The following is a 22531-nucleotide window of genomic DNA, read 5'->3' on the forward strand; positions in this document are numbered from 1 at the left end:
TGTTTTGGTACCCTCCCCCAAATCTGTGCCTTGACACAATCCTGTCTCAGAGCTCTACGGACAATTAATTTGACCTCCTGACTTGGTTTTTGCTCTGACATGCACTGTCAACTGTGGGACCTTTCCAAATCATGTCCGTTCAATTGAATTTAACCACAGCTGGACTCTGATCAATGGAAACAGGATACACCTGAGCTCAATTTCGTGTCTCATACCGAAGGGTTTGAATACTTATGTAAATAAGGTATTTCTGTTTAGAATTGTTTTATTTATTTCTAAGACCTGTTTTCAATTTGTCATTATGAGGTATTGTTTGTAGATTGATGAGAATACTTTCTGAAGGCACTGTATATATAAAACCATGTGGATACCCCTTCAAATGAGTGTATTTGGCTATTTCATCCACACCCGTTTCTGACAGGTATATAAAATCGAGCACTCCGCCATGCATTCTCTATAGACAAACATTGGCAGTAGAATGGCCTTACTGAAGACCTCGTGACTTTCAACATGGCATTGTCATAGGATGCCACCTTTCCAACAAGTCAGTTTGACAAATGTTTGCTCTGCTAGAGCTGCCCCGGTCAATTATCTGTGCTCTTATTGTGAAGTGGAAACGTTTAGGAGCAACAACCGCTAAGCAGCTCATAGGTGCTGAAGCGTGTAGCGCGTAAAAATAGTCTGTCCTTGGTTGCAACACTCACTGCTGAGTTCCAAACTGCCTCTGGAGCAACGTCAGCACATTAACTGTTCGTCGGGAGCTTAATGAAATGGGTTTCCATGGCCACACAAGCCTAATATCACCATGCACAATGCCAAGCGTCAGCTGGAGTGGTGTAAAGCTCGCCACCATTGGATTCTCTGGAGTGATGAATCACACTAGACCATCTAGCAGTCTGACAAACTAATCTGGGTTTGGCAGATGACAGGAGAACGCTACATGCCTGAATGCATAGGCCAACTGTAAAGTTCAGTGGAATAATGGTCTGAGAATGTTTTTCATGATTCAGTCTAGGCCCCTTTGTTCCAGTAAAGAGAAATCTTAACGCTACAGCATACAATGACATTGTAGACGATTCTGTGCTTCCAACTTTGTTGCAACAGTCTGGGGAAGGCCCTTTCCTGTTTCAGCATGACAATTCCCCCATGCACAAAGCGAGGTCCATCCAGAAATGGTTTATAGAAAAACTTGACTGGCCTGCACAGAGCCCTGACCTCAGCCCCATCGAACGCCTTTGGGATGAATTGGAACGCTGACTGCGATCCATTCCTAATAGCCCAACATCAGTGCCCGACCTCACTAATGCTCTTGTGGCTGAATGGAAGCAAGTCCCCGCATCGATGTTCCAACAGATAGTGGAAAGCCTACCCAGAAAAGTAGGGACCAACTCCATATTAATGCCCATGATATTGGAATGAGATGTTCGGTGAGCACATACTTTTGGCCACGTAGTGTAAAACCAGTTAATATTGTATGAAGGTCATCTGAAGAGAATAATATCTACATCCTATGTTTCACTTCATGGGACCACGTTGGAAACAAGGGGATTTTCTTGACCGTGTTAATCCCCTGGTTTGTACTCAGTGAATCCTTTTCCAATCAATCAACTCCTCTTTTTCTTATTTCGTCCATTCTCTGCGGAAGTTGTCCACATATGTCCTGCTTTCCCAACACAGTTTTAGTTCAGTGAGATGCATACTGTTTTACTATTTAACCTTTACCATGTAGCCTTTACATCTGGTCTTTCCAGGAAAACTAAGGGAACTGAAGGGTGGGGGACTATTGGCTAAATATTGATCCACTTTACTGAGACAATTTATGTAGAATGGAATTTCCCATGAATTGATGTTGTATTATGCATTTGTGGCTCCGTGCTCAAACATACAAAATTATGATCTTCTCTTTTCATCCTCTACAGAGTCTTGGATCAACAGGCAGATACGAGACCAGGAAGAAGTAAGTGTCCTCTCGTTTCTTGTGTCTCGCTGTCTGGCAGCTGCACAATTGGGATTGCAGATAGAGGATTTGTCCCAAATGGCACTTTTTTCCCTACATAGTGCACTACTTCTGACCAGAGCCCTATAGTCATGGTCAAAGGTAGTCCACTATAAAGGTAATGGGGTGCTATTTGGGACGCAGACTTTTCATGTCATCATCAGAGCAGTCTCTGGTAATTACAGTAGAGAGATTTGTAAAGAAAAATCAGGAGTTGATTATAGTTGTCTATTTTACCCTCGTTCTAAGCACTTTGTGCATCTGGAAAAGCAGTATATAAATCCAATCAGTTATTTTTGTAAATAGTCTGCAGCTCAACAAGTTTATTAACAAATCTCTTCATTCAAAGCATTAGCTTTCAGCTAATTTGTTTCTAGTTTATCCTCCGCTCACCTTTTCTCTACAATATTTTATAAGAATTAATAAATAGCTTAAGCCACGTTCTAGCAATAATGAACCTCTTCTTCTAAGACCTTTCGGGCTCACTGCTCTGAGCCAATAGGGGCTCTCTGATGGAGAGTGTGTAAGAGATCTCTTGATTGGATAACATGATGCGACCAACCTGTTGTGGAAAGTGAATTGCTCAGTATAATATTTGTTTTAGTCTTTTGCATATTTTAGTTAATTCCCAGTAACTATAATTGCTATTTTGTTCTTTGCACTACATTGATTAGTATTACACTGCACATTTACAGCTTTGGCATTTGCTAGTTAATTAGCCAATCCAACAGCACTTACTGTATAGTTTAAGCTGGATAGCAGTGGCTTTGGCGGCTTAGTGGCCTTTACCTGGGTCATGTTGATGGAATATTATTATACTGTGTTGTGATGCCCAAGGGCTTCTATAGCCATGGAGATTAATGTGCGTATTATCAGTGACCTTGGATCTGGGATCCATAGTTGGGGGGAGGGGGGCGTGTCTGTGTGCACGTGTGCAACCATACTGTCCTTATACTGCAACAATAATTAAATCTTTATTTAACCAGGAAAAGTCCATTGAGACCCAGTCTCTTTTTCAAGGGTGACCTGGCCAAGAAGGCAGCAACAATCAATACATTACATAACTGAAACATACAACAATACAATACAACCACATAAATGGGTTGTTCTGGCCTTTATACACATCTCACACGTGTGCTGATGTGGAAAGGACACGCTCAACACACACACACACACTCCACACATGCTCTGAGAGGTGAGGAATGAATGCATCTCAACATACTGTAGCTGACTCCAGATTTCACAGAGATGGGTAGAGGAGAGAGAGAGAGAGAGAGAGAGAGAGAGAGAGAGAGAGAGAGAGGGAGAGAGAGAGAGAGAGAGAGAGAGACTGAAGAAAACAGAAGAAGATCAGAGCAGAGGTCAGGATCAGAGCTCCTGCATTTTTCAGCATTTTCTTTAAAAAAGATAGATTAGGAGTTAGATAAACTTGGATTTTTTGTCAGGAACACATACTGGATTCTACCCTCTTCAACATAACCCCTACTTCAAATCAAAACTTAAAACCTACAACCTGATTTTGGACGGAATTACGGAATCACCTGGAAAGTTCACAACAACCAAGGATTTATTAACCTATACAGCAAATTCTCTGGAAAACAACAGAAACCTGAAAACACCATCCAACCGGGAACTGAGTGAGTAATGTTTAGTCTGAAACAATATTTTATTTCCAAAAGCCAAGAAGAAAAATACACAACATTACTTTATAAGGACTGAATTCTAACATAATTCTGCCAAGCTTGATACAGCTTCAACTAGCACTGACGTGTCAAGTGAGAGGTGTCAAAGCCCATTAGCCCAACAATGGCAGGAGAGTCACACAGTCTACCCCAACCAAATGGAGAGGCCTTAGAAGCTCCCTCCCGCTGTTCAGAGGTAATTAAAATACAGTACCCTTTGCATGTAAAGAATGATAAGGCAAGAAAAGACCACAAGAAGAAGCTCCTTATGGAAAATCAAGAAACACTTTTTGCTGACTATTACAAAAATGGGAACATCAGCAACCTTATCTTCCACACAAACCATCCCCTGGCATGGCACAGTGCTATATTAGCACACTACCCCTTTGTTACGAGAGGGGGGATTAACGAGGGGTGGAAACTCAGAATACTTGATAACGAGGACTCTGAGTTAAGTAATATAAATATCTATAAATCCGGAACAGTAATGGTACAGAATAACCACAAACAGTTTCAGCTGGACTTTCACCTAATCAAAGAATTAGCCCAGCAGGAGAAGCTCTCCCTTGATAAAGATACCCCCACACCGAGCGGGTCAGACCAGACCTCTTCATTATGTAACCCCACAGATGAGCAACCCCCAGTGGAGAGTCAACCTCCCAGCACAGATTACCACTCCCTCATTGAAATGAAGGACAAATTCACCCAGCTGGAGGTAAGGCAGGTGGAGCTGGAACAGCAGGTGATTACACTTCAGTCAGCACAGACCCAGACAACAGTCCAGCACAACAACAGCCCCTTAACCAGACCCGGAGAGCTGGAGGTGGACAGAGACATATCTGCACTTTGGACAGTGGTGAGACAAATACAACAGGAGAAAGAGGAGCAGAACAGAGCACTAGAGGAGAGTATCAGACTGCTGGTGGAGGAGAGGTTGAGGGGGATGGAGGAGAAGTTGAGGGGGACGGCGTGTGACAGAGAACAACCCACTAGAGAGGTGGCCACCCCCACAGAGAAGCCAGCAGAACAGCCCACCTCAGCACCCAACAAAAGTCTCGACACCACAGCAGAACAGTCCACACCAGACCCTGACCATAGAGTCGACACCACAGCAGAACAGTCCACACCAGACCCTGACCATAGAGTCGACATCACAGCAGAACAGACAAATGAAGAACCCCAAGCCCAGAGGCTCTCACCCCCTCTGAGCACCCCCCCTGTCAGCCACCCTGATAGCCCTTTTGACAACCCCCCCACACCCACTGAGGACAAACACAAGACACAGATTGTACTACTTATGGACTCAAATGGGAAATATATAGAAGAAAAAAAACTTTTTCCCAAACACAGTGTGTCTAAACTCTGGTGTCCAAACACCCAGCGCGCCCTAGACCTTCTGTCTGAGGCCAAACTAGGCTCACCCAGCCACATAATAATACACACAGGCACAAACGACCTGAGAGCACAGCAGGAAAGAGTGGCCACAGCACTGAAGGGAGTGATTGAAAAGGCTTCTTCTACTTTCCCCAACGCACAAGTGGTTATCTCCACCCTGCTACCACGAAAAGACTTCCACCCTGCCACAATACAGCGGGTAAATGCAAGTATTTCCCGTGACTGTGCCTCAAAACCAAACGTTTTCCTGGCCCACCACTCCACCCTGGACTTGAACAGCCTCTATGACCAGGTCCACCTCTACAAGGCAGCAGTGCCCACCTTTGCCCGAACTCTAAAGGACATCGCTCTCAAACGTATCCCCAACACTTCACACAGGAGCAACAGATCAATAGACACCCCATCCAGACCAGCGAGACACCCTCCCAGATCTGCAGGACCCCCCCCTGGACCTACACATAGAGGACCCACGCCAAGAGGAATTACATCCAGACCACAGTACACCCAGACACATCCACACCCCCACCCCAACCAATCAACACCCCCCCACGTCAACCATGCCCACACCCCATTTAGGCCCCCTCAGATCAGACCTATGCTACTCCTGCCCACCCCATGCACCCCACCCCCGCAAAGAGGGCCTCAACATGGAAGCCACACATACGCCCAGGTAGTGAGCGGGCAAACAGTCCCAACCCCCACTCTCACACTCGCCGAAGCCAATGGCATGTACCAGATGCTCAGCAGGCTCTGCTCACACTTACTGGCCTGAGGCCAAACCACGACCAACAACATTGGACACTCTATGGAACAAAAAGCCTTCACTATATTATCCTGGAATATCCAAGGCCTGAGGTCATCTGCCTTTGGTCTAAAGAGCAGAAACCCGGACTTCACCAAAGAAATCGGTAATACAGACATTGTCATCCTGCAAGAAACCTGGTATAGAGGAGACGGACCTACTGGTTGCCCTCTAGGTTACAGAGAGCTGGTAGTCCCATCCACCAAACTACCAGGTGTGAAACAGGGAAGGGACTCAGGGGGTATGCTAATTTGGTATAGAGCAGACCTAACTCACTCCATTAAATTAATAAAAACAGGAACATTTTACATTTGGCTAGAAATTCAAAAGGAAATTATCCTAACAGAGAAAAATGTCCTCCTGTGTGCTACCTATATCCCCCCACTAGAATCCCCATATTTTAATGAAGACAGCTTCTCCATCCTGGAGGGGGAAATCAATCATTTCCAGGCCCAGGGACATGTACTAGTCTGTGGCGACCTAAATGCCAGAACCGGACAAGAACCTGACATCCTAAGCACACAGGGGGACAAACACCTGCCTGGAGGTGACAGCATTCCCTCCCACATATGCCCCCCTAGGCACAACTATGACAACATAACCAACAAAAACGGGTCACAACTCCTGCAGCTCTGTCGCACGCTGGGTATGTACATAGTCAACGGTAGGCTTCGAGGGGACTCCTATGGTAGGTACACCTATAGCTCATCTCTTGGCAGTAGTACTGTAGACTACTTTATCACCGACCTCAACCCAGAGTCTCTCAGAGCGTTCACAGTCAGCCCACTGACACCCCTATCAGACCACAGCAAAATCACAGTCTACTTAAACAGAGCAATAATCAATCATGAGGCATCAAAGCCAAAGGAACTGAGTAACATTAAGAAATGCTATAGATGGAAGGAATGCAGTTTGGAAACCTACCAAAAAACAATTAGGCAACAACAAATTCAATCCCTTTTAGACAATTTCCTGGGTAAAACGTTCCGCTGTAATAGTGAAGGTGTAAACTTGGCAGTAGAAAATCTTAACAGTATATTTGACCTCTCAGCTTCCCTATCAAATCTAAAAATCTCAAATAGAAAACCGAAGAAAATGAACAATAATGACAAATGGTTTGATGAAGAATGCAAAAATCTAAGAAAGAAATTGAGAAACCTGTCCAACCAAAAACATAGAGACCCGGAAAACCTGAGTCTACGCCTTCACTATGGTGAATCACTAAAACAATACAGAAATACACTACGGAAAAAGAAGGAACAGCATGTCAGAAATCAGCTCAATGCAATTGAAGAATCCATAGACTCTAACCACTTCTGGGAAAATTGGAAAACACTAAACAAACAACAACAAGACGAATTATCTATCCAAAATGGAGATGTATGGGTAAACCACTTCTCCAATCTTTTTGGCTCTATAACAAAGAATAAAGAGCAAAAACATATACATGATAAAATACAGATCTTAGAATCATCTATTAAAGACTACCAGAACCCACTGGATTATCCAATTACATTGAATGAGTTACAGGACAAAATAAAAACCCTCCAACCCAAAAAGGCCTGTGGTGTTGATGGTATCCTCAATGAAATGATCAAATACACAGACAACAAATTCCAATTGGCTATACTAAAACTCTTTAACATCATACTTAGCTCTGGCATCTTCCCCAATATTTGGAACCAAGGACTGATCACCCCAATCCACAAAAGTGGAGACAAATTTGACCCCAATAACTACCGTGGAATATGTGTCAACAGTAACCTTGGGAAAATCCTCTGCATTATTATTAACAGCAGACTCGTACATTTCCTCAATGAAAACAATGTACTGAGCAAATGTCAAATTGGCTTTTTACCAAATTACCGTACAACAGACCATGTATTCACCCTGCACACCCTAATTGACAACCAAACAAACCAAAACAAAGGCAAAGTCTTCTCATGCTTTGTTGATTTCAAAACAGCCTTCGACTCAATCTGGCATGAGGGTCTGCTATACAAACTGATGGAAAGTGGTGTTGGGGGTAAAACATACGACATTATAAAATCCATGTACACAAACAACAAGTGTGCGGTTAAAATTGGCAAAAAACACACACATTTCTTCACACAGGGTCGTGGGGTTAGACAGGGATGCAGCTTAAGCCCCACCCTCTTCAACATATATATCAACGAATTGGCGCGGGCACTAGAAAAGTCTGCAGCACCCGGCCTCCCCCTGCTAGAATCCGAAGTCAAATGTCTGCTGTTTGCCGATGATCTGGTGCTTCTGTCACCAACCAAGGAGGGCCTACAGCAGCACCTAGATCTTATGCACAGATTCTGTCAGACCTGGGCCCTGACAGTAAATCTCAGTAAGACCAAAATAATGGTGTTCCAAAAAAGGTCCAGTCACCAGGACCACAAATACAAATTCAATCTAGACACTGTTGCCCTAGAGCACACAAAAAACTATACATACCTTGGCCTAAACATCAGCGCCACAGGTAACTTCCACAAAGCTGTGAACGATCTGAGAGACAAGGCAAGAAGGACATTCTATGCCATCAAAAGAAACATAAATTTCAACATACCAATTAGGATTTGGCTAAAAATACTTGAATCAGTCATAGAGCCCATTGCCCTTTATGGTTGTGAGGTCTGGGGTCCGCTCACCAACCAAGACTTCACAAAATGGGACAAACACCAAATTGAGACTCTGCACGCAGAATTCTGCAAAAATATCCCCCGTGTACAACGTAGAACACCAAATAATGCATGCAGAGCAGAATTAGGCCGATACCCACTAATTATCAAAATCCAGAAAAGAGCCGTTAAATTCTACAACCACCTAAAAGGAAGTGATTCACAAACCTTCCATAACAAAGCCATCACCTACAGAGAGATGAACCTGGAGAAGAGTCCCCTAAGCAAGCTGGTCCTGGGGCTCTGTTCACAAACACAAACACACCCTACAGAGCCCCAGGACAACAGCACAATTAGACCCAACCAAATCATGAGAAAACAAAAAGATAATTACTTGACACATTGGAAAGAATTAACAAAAGAACAGAGCAAACTAGAATGCTATTTGGCCCTAAAACAGAGAGTACACAGCGGCAGAATACCTGACCACTGTGACTGACCCAAAATTAAGGAAAGCTTTGACTATGTACAGACTCAGTGAGCATAGCCTTGCTATTGAGAAAGGCCGCCGTAGGCAGACATGGCTCTCAAGAGAAGACAGGCTATGTGCTCACTGCCCACAAAATGAGGTGGAAACTGAGCTGCACTTCCTAACCTCCTGCCCAATGTATGACCATATTAGAGAGACATATTTCCCTCAGATTACACAGATCCACAAAGAATTCGAAAACAAATCCAAATTTGAAAAACTCCCATATCTACTGGGTGAAATTCCACAGTGTGCCATCACAGCAGCAAGATTTGTGACCTGTTGCCACGAGAAAAGGGCAACCAGTGAAGAACAAACACCATTGTAAATACAACCCATATTTATGCTTATTTATTTTATCTTGTGTCCTTTAACCATTTGTACATTGTTAAAACACTGTATATATATATATATATATATATATAATATGACATTTGTAATGTCTTTACTGTTTTGAAACCTCTGTATGTGTAATGTTTACTGTTAATTTTTGTTGTTTTTCACTTTATATTTTCACTTTGTATGTTGTCTACCTCACTTGCTTTGGCAATGTTAACACATGTTTCCCATGCCAATAAAGCCCTTGAATTGAATTGAATTGAATTGAGAGAGAGAGAGAGAGAGAGAGAGAGAGAGAGAGAGAGAGAGAGAGAGAGAGAGAGAGAGAGAGAGAGAGAGAGAGAGAGAGAGAGAGAGAGAGAGAGAGAGAGAGAGAGAGAGAGAGAGAGAGAGAGAGAGAGAGAGAGAGAGAGAGAGAGAGAGAGAGAGAGAGAGAGAGAACCCATCTGTGTGTTCTGCCAATACATGGTTGTCATGATGTTCTGGCGAGAATGTAGTCTACAGCACTTTCTAACCTCTAATGTTGATCTTAACCACCCTAACCTTAACCTTTAACCCTTAACCCCAGGTCAACAAGAAAAAGCTCAAGTACTCTAGGACGTCATGTACTCTAGCCTAGCGGTTAGAGCATTGAGCCAGTAACCAAAAAGGTTGCTGGTTCAAATACCCAACAAGGTGAAAAATCTGGCAATGTGCCCTTGAGCAAGGCACTTAACCCTAATATTCTCCAGGGGCAAGGGGCGCCATACTACCATGGCTGACCCCTGTAAAACAACACATTTCATTGCACCTTTTTATTGTGACAATAAAAAATAAAAAACATCTCAACTCAACACACACAACCCCATACCCTATTCTGCCTACACCAGGCTACCATAGGTTAAAGAAGTGCCTTTTGAATGGAATCACTATAGAAGTCCATTGAGCTTTCTCCTGTCTGCCACACATACCAATGGGCTCTAGTGATTGATGAATGAATGGAGGGGTTTGGGTCTGTCTGTAGTGTGTGTATGAAGGGGCTATAGTCTTGTGTAATGCATCTCTTCTATGTGTTCTCTAAAGCCTCTACTTAGACCCAGGGTGTGTTGGGTCTGCTGTGTCCCCTTTCTTACCTCTACAAAGTCTCTATTCAACCCCCTCAATAGACCTCTGTAAGGCATTATCAGAGGAGTACATGGTGTGTGTGTGTGTGTGTGTGTGTGTGTGTGTGTGTGTGTGTGTGTGTGTGTGTGTGTGTGTGTGTGTGTGTGTGTGTGTGTGTGTGTGTGTGTGTGTGTGTGTGTGTGTGTGTGTGTGTGTGTGTGTGTGTGTGTGTGTCCATGAGTGTGCCCTTGTACTTGTGGCACATGAGCGATCATGTACAAGACCCTCACTTGCTCAACTAAAAGCAGAATTGTGAAAGCCTCTAATTCCAGAGACAGTGTGAAATGGAGCAAACCCCTCCAGGATGGAACTAATCAACCTGATTGCCTATTTATTAGCTATATCCCCTGGCCTATCTCTTCCGAATGCTGCCACTCTTATACCATTGGGTTTGTCACCATGGCAACCAACAGCCAGAAACGGCACTTCTTAATAGTTCCACGGGTCCCACTGGCTCTCACTGCAGATGATGTAGTCATTGTGTGTGTAGAACATCAGTCGATCACACGCACAATATGCAGTCATGCACATACACACACACTTGCCTACTTTGCTCTCCCTTTGACTGCCAATGTTGCAGTAGCTGTTCGCTCTCTTTTGATTATCTGAGTTGAGATGATGCAACAGTGCATTACCTTTTCTCTGTCGCTCTGTCATTTACCTGCCAGTCCATTTTGTGTAGGCCAGAGTGTTTGCAAAGCTTGTAGAGTTTAGACTCTAGAGGAATGCTGGATCATGATGGGAGTTGAGAAAAGGAGCTGGAGAGAGGAGGGATATGTGTGTGTTTATGTGAAAGTGTGTGTGATTGAGTGTTGATCCGTGTGCTTGTTGACATGTCTGAAGCTGTGCGTTGCAGCCAGCCGGAAGGCTTTAGTGCGTCAGATCACTGGATTTACTGGGCTTTGCTAAGCTAGGACACTGGATCAATCCTACCACCCACGAACAGACAGCCTGGCTACATACACACTTTTGTTCTTCTATCCTCATGGGGACCTTGATTTCCATTCAAAATCCAATTTTCCCTAACCCTAAACTTAACTCGTTAACCTAAACCTAACCCCTTACCCTAACCATAATTCTAATTCTAACCCTAAACCCTAACCCCTTACCCTAACCATAATTCTAATTCTAACCCTAACCCTAAACTCTAACCCCTTACCCTAACCATAATTCTAATTCTAACCCTAACCCTTACCCTAACCATAATTCTAACCCTAACCCTAAACCCTAACCCCTTACCCTAACCATAATTATAATTCTAACCCTAACCCTAAACCCTAACCCCTTACCCTAACCATAATTCTAACCCTAAACCCTAACCCCTTACCCTAACCATAATTCTAACCCTAACCCCTTACTCCTTACCCTAACCATAATTCTAACCCTAAACCCTAAGCTTAAAATAGCCTTTGTCCTCATGGGGACGTGGGAAATGTCCCAACGAGGGAGAATTTTCCATCCTTGTGGGGACTTTTGGGGATCTTAGGTCCCAACAAGGATTGAAGAACCAACCAACCCACACACACACACACACACACACACACACACACACACACACACACACACACACACACACACTCGTTGGGATGGCACACCAGTAGCATCAGTAGTACATTTACTGTTAATTACCATCATTTGTCATCTACAATGCTTGTTTGGTTATGGTCATTTCTGTTAATGCATTCAATACATTATTATTACATTTTTACCGTTGTCATTGTAGGAGTGGACGCGTTGTTTGCAGTGCACACAACCTAGGCTACACTTGTGAGAAAGTTTTGGTTTAATTCATTCCATTTAAGAGTTTTGTTTGGAGCGCTCTTGTCAATCATGAGTATGGACATGCACCTGATTACATATAGAAGTAGGCCTAGGCTACCTGGCTACCTAGGCTACCTGGCCTGCGTGTAAATGTTGGTCTATAATGTGCCCATTTGGGGATCTGATACTATTTCTGATTGTCTTAACTCTCCATCACCATGGAGCTTCTCAGAGTAATGTTTTCTTCACCTCAAACAGCAAGTGAATTTCTTTTTTTTTTTACTGAGAATGACAATAGTTCCTCCTATTTGAAAAATCTTTCCAGATCTCTCCCTTTCGATAACCACTTAGCATGAAAGGGGAAAAACTTCATGCTCTGATCCGGTGGAAATGTCATAAAATCGGTCTACTTGATTACTTCTTATCTTACAGCTGTGTCTCTCTGTCCAGTGGGAAACTCTGGGGGCCCAGAATATTTTATACAATGTTGCAAGTTTGCTAGCAGGTGCTTTGGGGTTGACCAAGTTAATAGTTGATACAATGTTTCAAGTTCCTTGCAGACAGGCCATGCTTAGCCAATGTGATTTATAGGATATTTTTTTTATCAGGATATTTTATACCTGCTGGCTGCAATGTTTATATTTATTGGCTTTATGTAGGCTATTTTTACATATTGGCAATGGCAATAGAAGTTACTTTTAGATTTGTATAATCTTCATTTAAATTTAATATTGACTAACCAAATCACATTGATTTTGAGATATGAAGACTTTTTTAAATAAATGATATGAAACTGTTCCACGAAAATGAGCCTATGAAAATCATAAATGCCACGCAGATCATGTAGAAATGGCACAATAACTTGGTACTCCAAATGGAAAAGGTTGCCAACCACTGGTGTAACCCATTACCGGCAACTTCAGGAGCGTAACGGAAGAATCTGCCGAAAGTCAGGTCCAGGTTTTTTTCTTCTGGTATGGTTATTGATCTCTGGCTCCCTATTTAGTAATTTGTGTGTCTTCATTTTTAATCGCAGTGCTTAAAGCATCAGACGACCCCGTAGCCAACATATAGGTGATTTTATTCAAAAATAGGGTCTGTCTGTACAGTATATAGAAAAATACCTTTTTTATGATTTCGACCAATCAATTGGTCGAAAGAACAGATGTCTCTCAGTCAACATTTATTTTTGTTTACGTTTATTTGAGCACCTCTCGTTATGTGATATCCATTATGTCGGCTTCAAACTATACTGAACAAACATATAAACGCAACATGCAACAATTTCAAAGATTTTACTGAGTTACAGTTCAAATAAGCAAATCGGTCAATTGAAATAAATTAATTTGGCTCTAATCTATGGATTTCACATGACTGGGAATACAGATACATTGCATTCAGAAAGTATTCAGACCCCTTTCCCTTTTCCACATTTTATGTTACAGCCTTATTCTGAAATGGATTAAATGACAAATGACAAAGCGAAAACAGATTTTGACATTTTTGCAAATGTATTAAAAATAAACAACAAACACCTTATTTACATAAGTATTCAGACCCTTTGCTATGAGACTCAAAATTGAGCTCAGGTGCTCCTGTTTCCATTGATCATCATTTAGATCTTTCCGCAACTTGATTGGAGTCCACCTGTGGTCAATTTTAAATTGATTGGACATGATTTGGAAATGCACACACCTGTTTATATAAGGTCCCACAGTTGACAGTGCATGTCAGAGAAAAAACCAAGCCACGAGGTCGAATTAGTTGACCGCAGAGCTCTGAGACAGGATTATTTCGAGGCACAGATCTGGGGGAGGGTACCAAAACATTTCTGCAACCTTGAAGGTCCCCAGGAACACAGTGGCCTCCATCATTTTTAAATTGAAGAAGTTTGGAACCACCAAGACTCTTCCAAGAGCTGGCCGCCGGGCCAAACTGAGCAATCGCGGGAGAAGGGCCTTGTTCAGGGAGGTGACCAAGAACCCGATGGTCACTCTGGCAGAGCTTCAGAGTTCTTCTGTGGAGTTGTGAGAACCTTCCAGAAGGACAACCATCTCTGCAACACTCCACCATTCAGGTATTTATGGTAGAGTGGCCAGACAGAAGCCACTCCTCAGTAAAAGGAGCATGACAGCCCACTTGGACTTTGCCAAAAGACACATAAAGGACTCTGACCATGAGAAACAATATTTTCTGGTCTGATGAAACCAAGATTGAACCCTTTGAATGCCAAGCATCACGTCAGGAGGAAACCTGGCACCATCTCTATGGTGAAGCATGGTGGTAGCAGCATCATGCTGTGGGGATGTTTTTCAGCGGCAGGGACAGAGAGATGAGTCAGGATCGAGGGAAAGATGAACAGAGCAAAGTACAGAGAGATCCTTGATGAAAACCTGCTACAGAGCGCTCAGGACCTCAGACTGTGGCAAAGGTGCCCTCCAACAGGACAACAACCCTTAGCATACAGCCAAGACAACACAGGAGGGGCTTTGCGACAAGTCTCTGAATGTCCTTGAGTGGCCCAGCCAGAGCCCGAACATCTCTGGGGAGACCTGAAAACAGCCGTGCAGCGACGATCCCCATTCAACCTGACAAGCTTGAGAGTATCTACAGAGAAGATTAAGAGAAATCCCAAAATACAGGTGTGCCAAGCTTATAGTGTCATACCCAAGAAGACTCTAGGCTGTAATCACTGCCAAAGGTGCTTCAACAAATTTAGTAAAGGGTCTGAATACTTATGTAAATGCAATATTTCCGTTTTCTTTTCTACTATTTTTTCAATTTGCCAAAATGTCTAAATAAATGTTTTTGCTTCGTCATTATGAGGAATTGTGTGTAGATTGATGAAGGAAAAAACTATTTAATACATTTTAGAGTAAGACTGTAACGTACCAAGATGGAAAAAGTCAAGGAGTCTGAAAACCTTCCGTGTGCACTGATTTTTGGTCGTAGATACCTTTAAAAAGAAAAGCAGGGACGTGGATAAAAAAAACAGTCAGTATTTGTCTCATCTAGCCCGACACATCTCTTTTGTATATAGTCGATCAGGCTGTTGATTGTGGCCTGTGCAATATTGTCCCACTCCTCTTCAATGGCTGTGCGAAATTACTCAATACTGGCACAAACTGGAACACACTGTCGTACATGTTGATCCAGAGCATCCCAATCTTGCTCAATGGGTGAAATGTCTGGTGAGTATGCAGACCATGGAAGAACTGGGACATTTTCAGCTTTCAGGAATTGTGGAAAGATCCTTTACACCTTGGAAAGGGAAAGGGGGTTGGAAAGGGGGTTGGGCCTTTTTGCGGCATGCTTGTAAGGTTTTGATTGTCCGAAATGGTCCCAACAACTCTTCTACTGTTGTCCTTCATAGTTGTCCGGTATCCAGGGATTTGTCATTTAGTCCTGAATAGAACTACTAAGTTGATTTTCCTTCCATTTGCTCTTAAAGATACTTCTTTGAAGATAGGCTAGCCAGCCATATCGATAGTTCCTCAGTGGGGTGATGAGAGTAGCGTAATACGATGGTTTGAGCAGAGTAACAGGATGGTCCTACTTAAATCAGCTTTAGAATATACTTTACTTAGGACAGCTAATCAGCTGTACCAGTGATTGTGCGGGAGGTGAGTTTATTGTCTCCAGCTCGTGTTGAGATTCAAAGTTCAAACCATTTTAAACGCGCAGCAGCAGCTTCACGCTTTTCTGGTCTGATGTGTTAATTCGTAACCCATCATTCATATATGTTGCTATTAAGGGGAGGTTCCAGCAGGCTGGCACACTCTCTGACCTCACTCCGGGGTGGTGATTACTCACTGTGCAATGTTATAGAAATTATCTCTTATAAATTCTCAAATCACATCCGTCTCTTAACAAAAACACTTTCATCATTTTCATATTACATGCACAACCCATAGTATAGAAACTTTATCCATTTAGTGGGCATACTTTCAAAGTTATTAGGAGTATTAGGAGTATTTCCTTTATAACATTTTTAATGACATCACAAAATATCAAACAAAATGACATTAGTGTCCTATATATTGCCTCTGACTATTCTCTGACCAAAGCACATTCCTTTGATGAATTTGGAGAGCACAGGCCTGGATCTTCTCTCTTGATTTACAACAGGACATGAGTTGTTGATCCCCTTTTCTTTCCCATCTATGGGTGAGTTGGGGTCTGATTTGAAGTTATTCATTGCAAACCTGATCTGACCTATTTGGATTCTCGTGGTCAGTCATGACACTGCCCGTACCATAACCCCACCGCCACCATGGGGAACTATGTTCACAACGTTGACATCAGCAAACCTCTCGCCCACGCAACACCATACACGTGGTCTGTGGTTGTGTGGCCCGTTTGACATACTGCCAAATTCTCTAAAATGACGTCGGGGTGGCTTATGGTACAGAGATGAACATTCAATTATCTGGCAACATCTCTGGTGGACATTCCTGCAGTCAGCATGCCAATTGCATGCTCCCTCCAAACTTGAGACATCTGTGTCATTGTGTTGTGTGCCTAAACTGCACATTTTGGAGTGACCTTGTCACGTCTGCTCCTGCTTCACGCACTCCTATCATCCATCACGCACACCTGCCTTCCTCGTCACGCACATCAGCGATATTGGACTCACCTGGACTCACTCATCACCTGTTATTACCTCCCCTATATTTGTCAGTTCCCAAGCTCTGTTCCGCACTTTTGCATCAATTGTTTTTTGGTTTGTGTTACCTGTTCGCTGTTCCTGTCTCGTTTCATGTCCGTTATATATTAAATGTTTTACTCCTCGTACCTGCTTCGTCTCTCCAGCGTCAATTCCATGTGACAGACCTTTTATTGTCCCCAGCACAAGTTGCACCTGTGTGATGAGCATATTGTTTAATCTGCTTCTTGATATGCCACACCTGTCAGGTGGATGGATTATCTTGGCAAAGGAGAAATTCTAATTTACAGGAGAGTAAACAAATCTGTGCAACAAACTTTTGTGCAGATGGAACATTTCTGGGATCTTTTATTTAAGCTCATGAAACATGGGACCAACACTTTACATGTTGCGTCTGGATGCATAATTAAAGTGTTGATCCATATCTGATCTATATATGTTACATTATAACCTCCTTCTGAAATTACCTAAATTCTGAAGTGATCGCCAAAATTTGTGATTGCCGAAATGTCCTACCCTGTCTCTCTTTTTCTCACAAGCATTCAACATGTTTGTTCCCTCTCTCTCTTTTATATCGCTCCCTCTGATGATTCATTGCCAGACCTGCAGTCATGGCGACCAGGTGGTTTTAGTTTGTTAATTTTAACATTTACTGTCACTGACTCTACCTAGATCTGGGCTTTCCACCCTGTTCCTGGAAAGCTACTATTCTGTAGGTTTAGGTTTCAACCCCAGCTAATTACTAGAATCAGGTGCGCTAGATTAGGGTTAGAGCGAAAATCTACAGGACGGTAGTGCTCCAGAAACCGGGTTGGAGAGCCCTGACCTAGATGAACGCTGCTTTTTAAAGTGGTAACCTAATTGAAAATTACACGTAAATGTATTTTGACGTTCTCATGGTTTTTAGAACGTAGCTATGCATTTAAGCTAAACAAACACCTTTCCCCTAGCTTATAAAGTGTGTGTGTGTGTGTGTGTGTGTGTGTGTTTCTGTGTGTTTGTGTTTTATTTGCACGTCTCCTGATAATCAATGGTAGTCATTCCATCCACCATCCATCCACCCACACACACACAGACAAAGCGTACTTCAGGGAACATCAGGGTCGTGATCAAGCATTCACACTGTGGGAATCCAATATGCAATCATACATATCCTCACTTTATCAAACACACACACACAGACGGAGGGAGGGAGGGGTCTCAACTTACTATTGAGAGTAAAAATAGTAGAATACATCAGGTGCAATTTCAAAATGTGGTTGTGCATCAGCAGATTTTCTCTTGTGTCACTCAAGTAGCCATTTCTGCTAAGACTTTTTAGATTGGTAGGTAGTCTAGCCAGTTGTCTTAACTTGTAGAATACCAACTGGGCTCGCAGGGCACGTGCTCAGGTGCCCTACCTCCAGGAGGTGATGATGCACAAGGTGATGATGCTGTTAGTCATTCTCACTCAGATATCATATTAACAGTCATTACAACATTTGTAGAATTGCAGAAACCTTGCTTTAAAGGCCGTTTTTATCTCAATGTCAAATTGAGATAAGTAGTAATCGAGAGCCATACACCCTCCGAAACCCAACCCTGCCAAGCCGCACTGCTTGCTTAACCCAGAAGCCAGCCTCACCAATCAGAGGAAACAGCTGCACCTGGCGACCGTGTCAGCATGCACTGTGCCCGGCCCACCTCAGAAGTCGCTAGAGCACAACGGGACAAGGACATCCCGGGAGGCCAAACCCTCTCCTAACCCAGTACGACGCTAGGCTAATTGTGCACCGCCTCATGGGTCTCACTGCGACACAGCCCGGGATCAAACCCGGGTCTGTAGTAACGCCTCAAGCACTGCTATGCAGTGCCTTAGACCACTGCGCAACTCGGGAGGCTGATATCAAATAATTTCTGTGTAACAATTAAGTACCTAACATTAGGAACACCTGCTCTTTCCATGACAGACTGACCAGGTGAATCCCTTGTTGATGTCACTTGTTAAATCCACTTCAATCAGTGGAGATGAAGGGGAGGAGACAGGCTAATGAAGGATTTTTAACCCTTGATACAGTTGACACATGGATTGTGTGTGTCTCATTTAGAGGGTGAATGGGCAAGACAAAATATTTAAGTGCCTTTGAACAGGGTATGGTAGTAGGTGCCAGGCGCACGGTTTGTCTCACGAAATGCAACACTGCTGGGTTTTTCACTCTCAACAGTTTCCCGTGTGTATCAAGAATGGTCCACCACCCAAAGTACATCCGGCCAACTTGACTCAACTGTGGGAAGCATCAGCATCAACATGGGCCAGCATCCCAGCTGAACGCATTTGACACCTTGTAGAGTCCATGTCCTGGTGAATTGAGGTTGTTCTGAGGTTAAAAGGGGGTGCAACTCCATATTAGTAAGGTGTTCCTAATGTTTTGTACACTCAGTGTATATAAAACTCAGGAAAATCACATTCCTGACTGCACTAGGACTTTAAAACTGCAACATTTTTCTACACCCCATGGCAAAATGTGTAGAATTGAAGGAAATATACATTTTTCTTTCTAACATCAAGAGGGAGCAGCTTCGTAGTGAATTCCTATCAAATTACTTTTTTTTTGGAATGCTTAAACACTAAAAGTGATTCTTGAAGCACTATCTCTGAAACCATTAACACTTGTAGCCAATGCATTTACCAAGTGTGCCAAACTGAATGCACGTTCTCTGCTTTACACTCAGTTTGTAATTTTTTAACACACTTTTTGCAAAACTGTAAACACAACTCACTGCTTTACACTCAGTTTGCAATTTAATAACACACTTCTAGCAAAACTGTTAATATTGGTCTCTACATTGATACACTATTTCGCCTTTTGTTGTTTGAGGAGTGTTAGAACATTTGAATAATTTTTTTTGTTGTGAACAGACAACAACACACATGGAGTAAACAAGAAACAAGTCAATAACACAGAAAAAAAGAGTCTATATACATTGTGTGCAAAAGGCATGAGGAGGTAGGCGAATAATTACAATTTAGCAGATTAACACTGGAGTGATAAATTATCAGATGGTCATGTGCAGGTAGAGATACTGGTGTGCAAAAGAGCAGAAAAGTTAATAAATAAAAACAGTATGGGGATGAGGTAGGTGGGCTATTTACCGATGGACTAAGTACAGCTGCAGCGATCGGTTAGCTGCTCAGATAGCAGATGTTTAAAGTTGGTGAGGGAGATAAAAGTCTCCAACTTCAGCGAATTTTGCAATTCGTTCGAGTCACAGGCAGCAGAGAACTGTAAGGAAAGGCGGACAAATGAGGTGTTGGCTTTGGGGATGATCAGTGAGATACAGCGTGTGCTACAGGTGGGTGTCGCCATCGTGACCAGTGAACTGAGATAAGGTGGAGCTTTACCTAGCATGGACTTGTAGATGACCTGGAGCCAGTGGGTCTGGCTACGAATATGTAGCGAGGGCCAGCAGACTAGAGCATACAGGTTGCAGTGGTGGTTGGTATAAGGTGCTTTAGTAACTAAATGGATGGCACTGTGATAAACTGCATCCAGTTTGCTGAGTAGAGTATTGGAAGCTATTTTGTAGATGACATCGCCGAAGTCGAGAATCGGTAGGATAGTCAGTTTTACTAGGGTAAGTTTGGCGGCGTGAGTGAAGGAGGCTTTGTTTGCGGATTAGAAAGCCGACTCTAGATTTGATTTTAGATTGGAGATGTTTGATATGAGTCTGGAAGGAGAGTTTACAGTCTAGCCAGACACCTAGGTACTTATAGATGTCCACATATTCTAGGTCGGAACCATCCAGGGTGGTGATGCTAGTCGGGCGTGCGGGTGCAGGCAGCGAACGGTTGAAAAGCGTGCATTTGGTTTTACTAGCGTTTAAGAGCAGTTGGAGGCCACGGAAGGAGTGTTGTATGGCATTGAAGCTCGTTTGGAGGTTAGATAGCACAGTGTCCACGGAAGGGCCAGAAGTATACAGAATGGTATCGTCTGCGTAGAGGTAGATCAGGGAATCGCCCGCAGCAAGAGCAACATCATTGATATATACAGAGAAAAGAGTCGGCCCGAGAATTGAACCCTGTGGCACCCCCATAGAGACTGCCTGAGGACCGGACAACATGCCCTCCGATTTGAGAAACTGAACTCTATCTGCAAAGTAGTTGGTGAACCAGGCAAGGCAGTCATTAGGAAAACCGAGGCTACCGAGTCTGCCGATAAGAATATGGTGATTGACAGAGTCGAAAGCCTTGGCCAGGTCGATGAAGACGGCTGCACAGTACTGTTTTTATCGATGGCGGTTATGATATCGTTGACCGGCTCGGAAACCAGATTGCACAGCGGAGAAGGTACGGTGGGATTCGAGATGGTCAGTGATCTGTTTGTTGACTTGGCTTTCGAAGACCTTAGATAGGTAGGGCAGGATGGATATAGGTCTGTAACAGTTTGGGTCCAGGGTGTCTCCCCCTTTGAAGAGGGGGATGACTGCGGCAGCTTTCCAATTCTTGGGGATCTCAGACGATATGAAAGAGAGGTTGAACAGGCTGGTAATAGGGGTTGCGACAATGGCGGTGAATAGTTTCAGAAATAGAGGGTCCAGATTGTCAAGCCCAGCTGATTTGTACGGGTCCAGGTTTTGCAGATCTTTCAGAACATCTGCTATCTGGATTTGGGTAAATGAGAAGCTGGGAGCCTTGGGCGAGTAGCTGCGGGGGGGGGGGGGGGGGGGGGTAGCCAGGAGGAAGGCATGGCCAGCCGTTGAGAAATGCTTGTTGAAGTTTTCGATTATCATGGATTTATCGGTGGTGACCGTGTTACCTAGCCTCAGTGCAGTGGGCAGCTGGGAGGAGGTGCTCTTGTTCTCCATGGACTTTACAGTGTCCCAGAACTTTTTGGAGTTAGAGCTACAGGATGCAAATTTCTGCTTGAAAAAGCTGGCCTTTGCTTTCCTGACTGACTGCGTGTATTGGTTCCTGACTTCCCTGAACAGTTCGATGCTATTGCAGTCCGCCACAGGATGTTTTTGTGCTGGTCGAGGTCAGTCAGGTCTGGAGTCAACCAAGGGCTATATCTGTTCTTAGTTCTGCATTTTTTGAACAGAGCATGCTTATCTAAGATGGTGAGGAAGTTACTATTAAAGAATGACCAGGCATCCTCAACTGACGGGATGAGGTCAATATCCTTCCAGGATACCCGTGTCAGGTCGAATAGAAAGGCCTGCTCGCAGAAGTGTTTTAGGGAGCGTTTGACAGTGATGAGGGGTAGTCGTTTTTTATTAATTTTATTTATTTCATCTTTATTTAATCAGGTAGGCTAGTGGAGAACAAGTTTGTTTGACTGCGGACCCGTAGCGGATACAGGCAATGCGGCAGTGATCGCTGAGATCCTGGTTGAAGACAGCGGAGGTGTATTTGGAGGGCCAGTTGGTCAGGATAACGTCTATGAGGGTGCCCTTGTTAACAGTTTTAGGGTTTAACTGGTGGGTTCCTTGATGATTTGTGTGAGATTGAGGGCGTCTAGCTTAGATTGTAGGACTGCCGGGGTGTTAAGCATATCCCAGTTTAGGTCACCTAACAGAACAAACTCTGAAGCTAGATGGGGGGCGATCAATTC

The 22531-nt window shown here is 43.5% G+C and overlaps 1 protein-coding gene across 1 annotated transcript in view; it reads left to right on the top strand.

Annotated features, from left to right (window-relative positions):
* LOC139381558 (ankyrin repeat and fibronectin type III domain containing 1a) overlaps positions 1 to 22531 on the top strand; it is a 229409-nt gene that overhangs the window by 71345 nt on the left and 135533 nt on the right. The window contains exon 6 of the mRNA XM_071125193.1: positions 1920 to 1957. Within this exon, the coding sequence (XP_070981294.1) occupies positions 1920 to 1957 (38 nt within the window). The remainder of the gene's footprint in view (positions 1 to 1919; positions 1958 to 22531) is intronic.

The sequence above is a fragment of the Oncorhynchus clarkii genome, chromosome 23 (assembly GCF_045791955.1).
Source record: "Oncorhynchus clarkii lewisi isolate Uvic-CL-2024 chromosome 23, UVic_Ocla_1.0, whole genome shotgun sequence".
Taxonomy (NCBI): domain Eukaryota; kingdom Metazoa; phylum Chordata; class Actinopteri; order Salmoniformes; family Salmonidae; genus Oncorhynchus; species Oncorhynchus clarkii.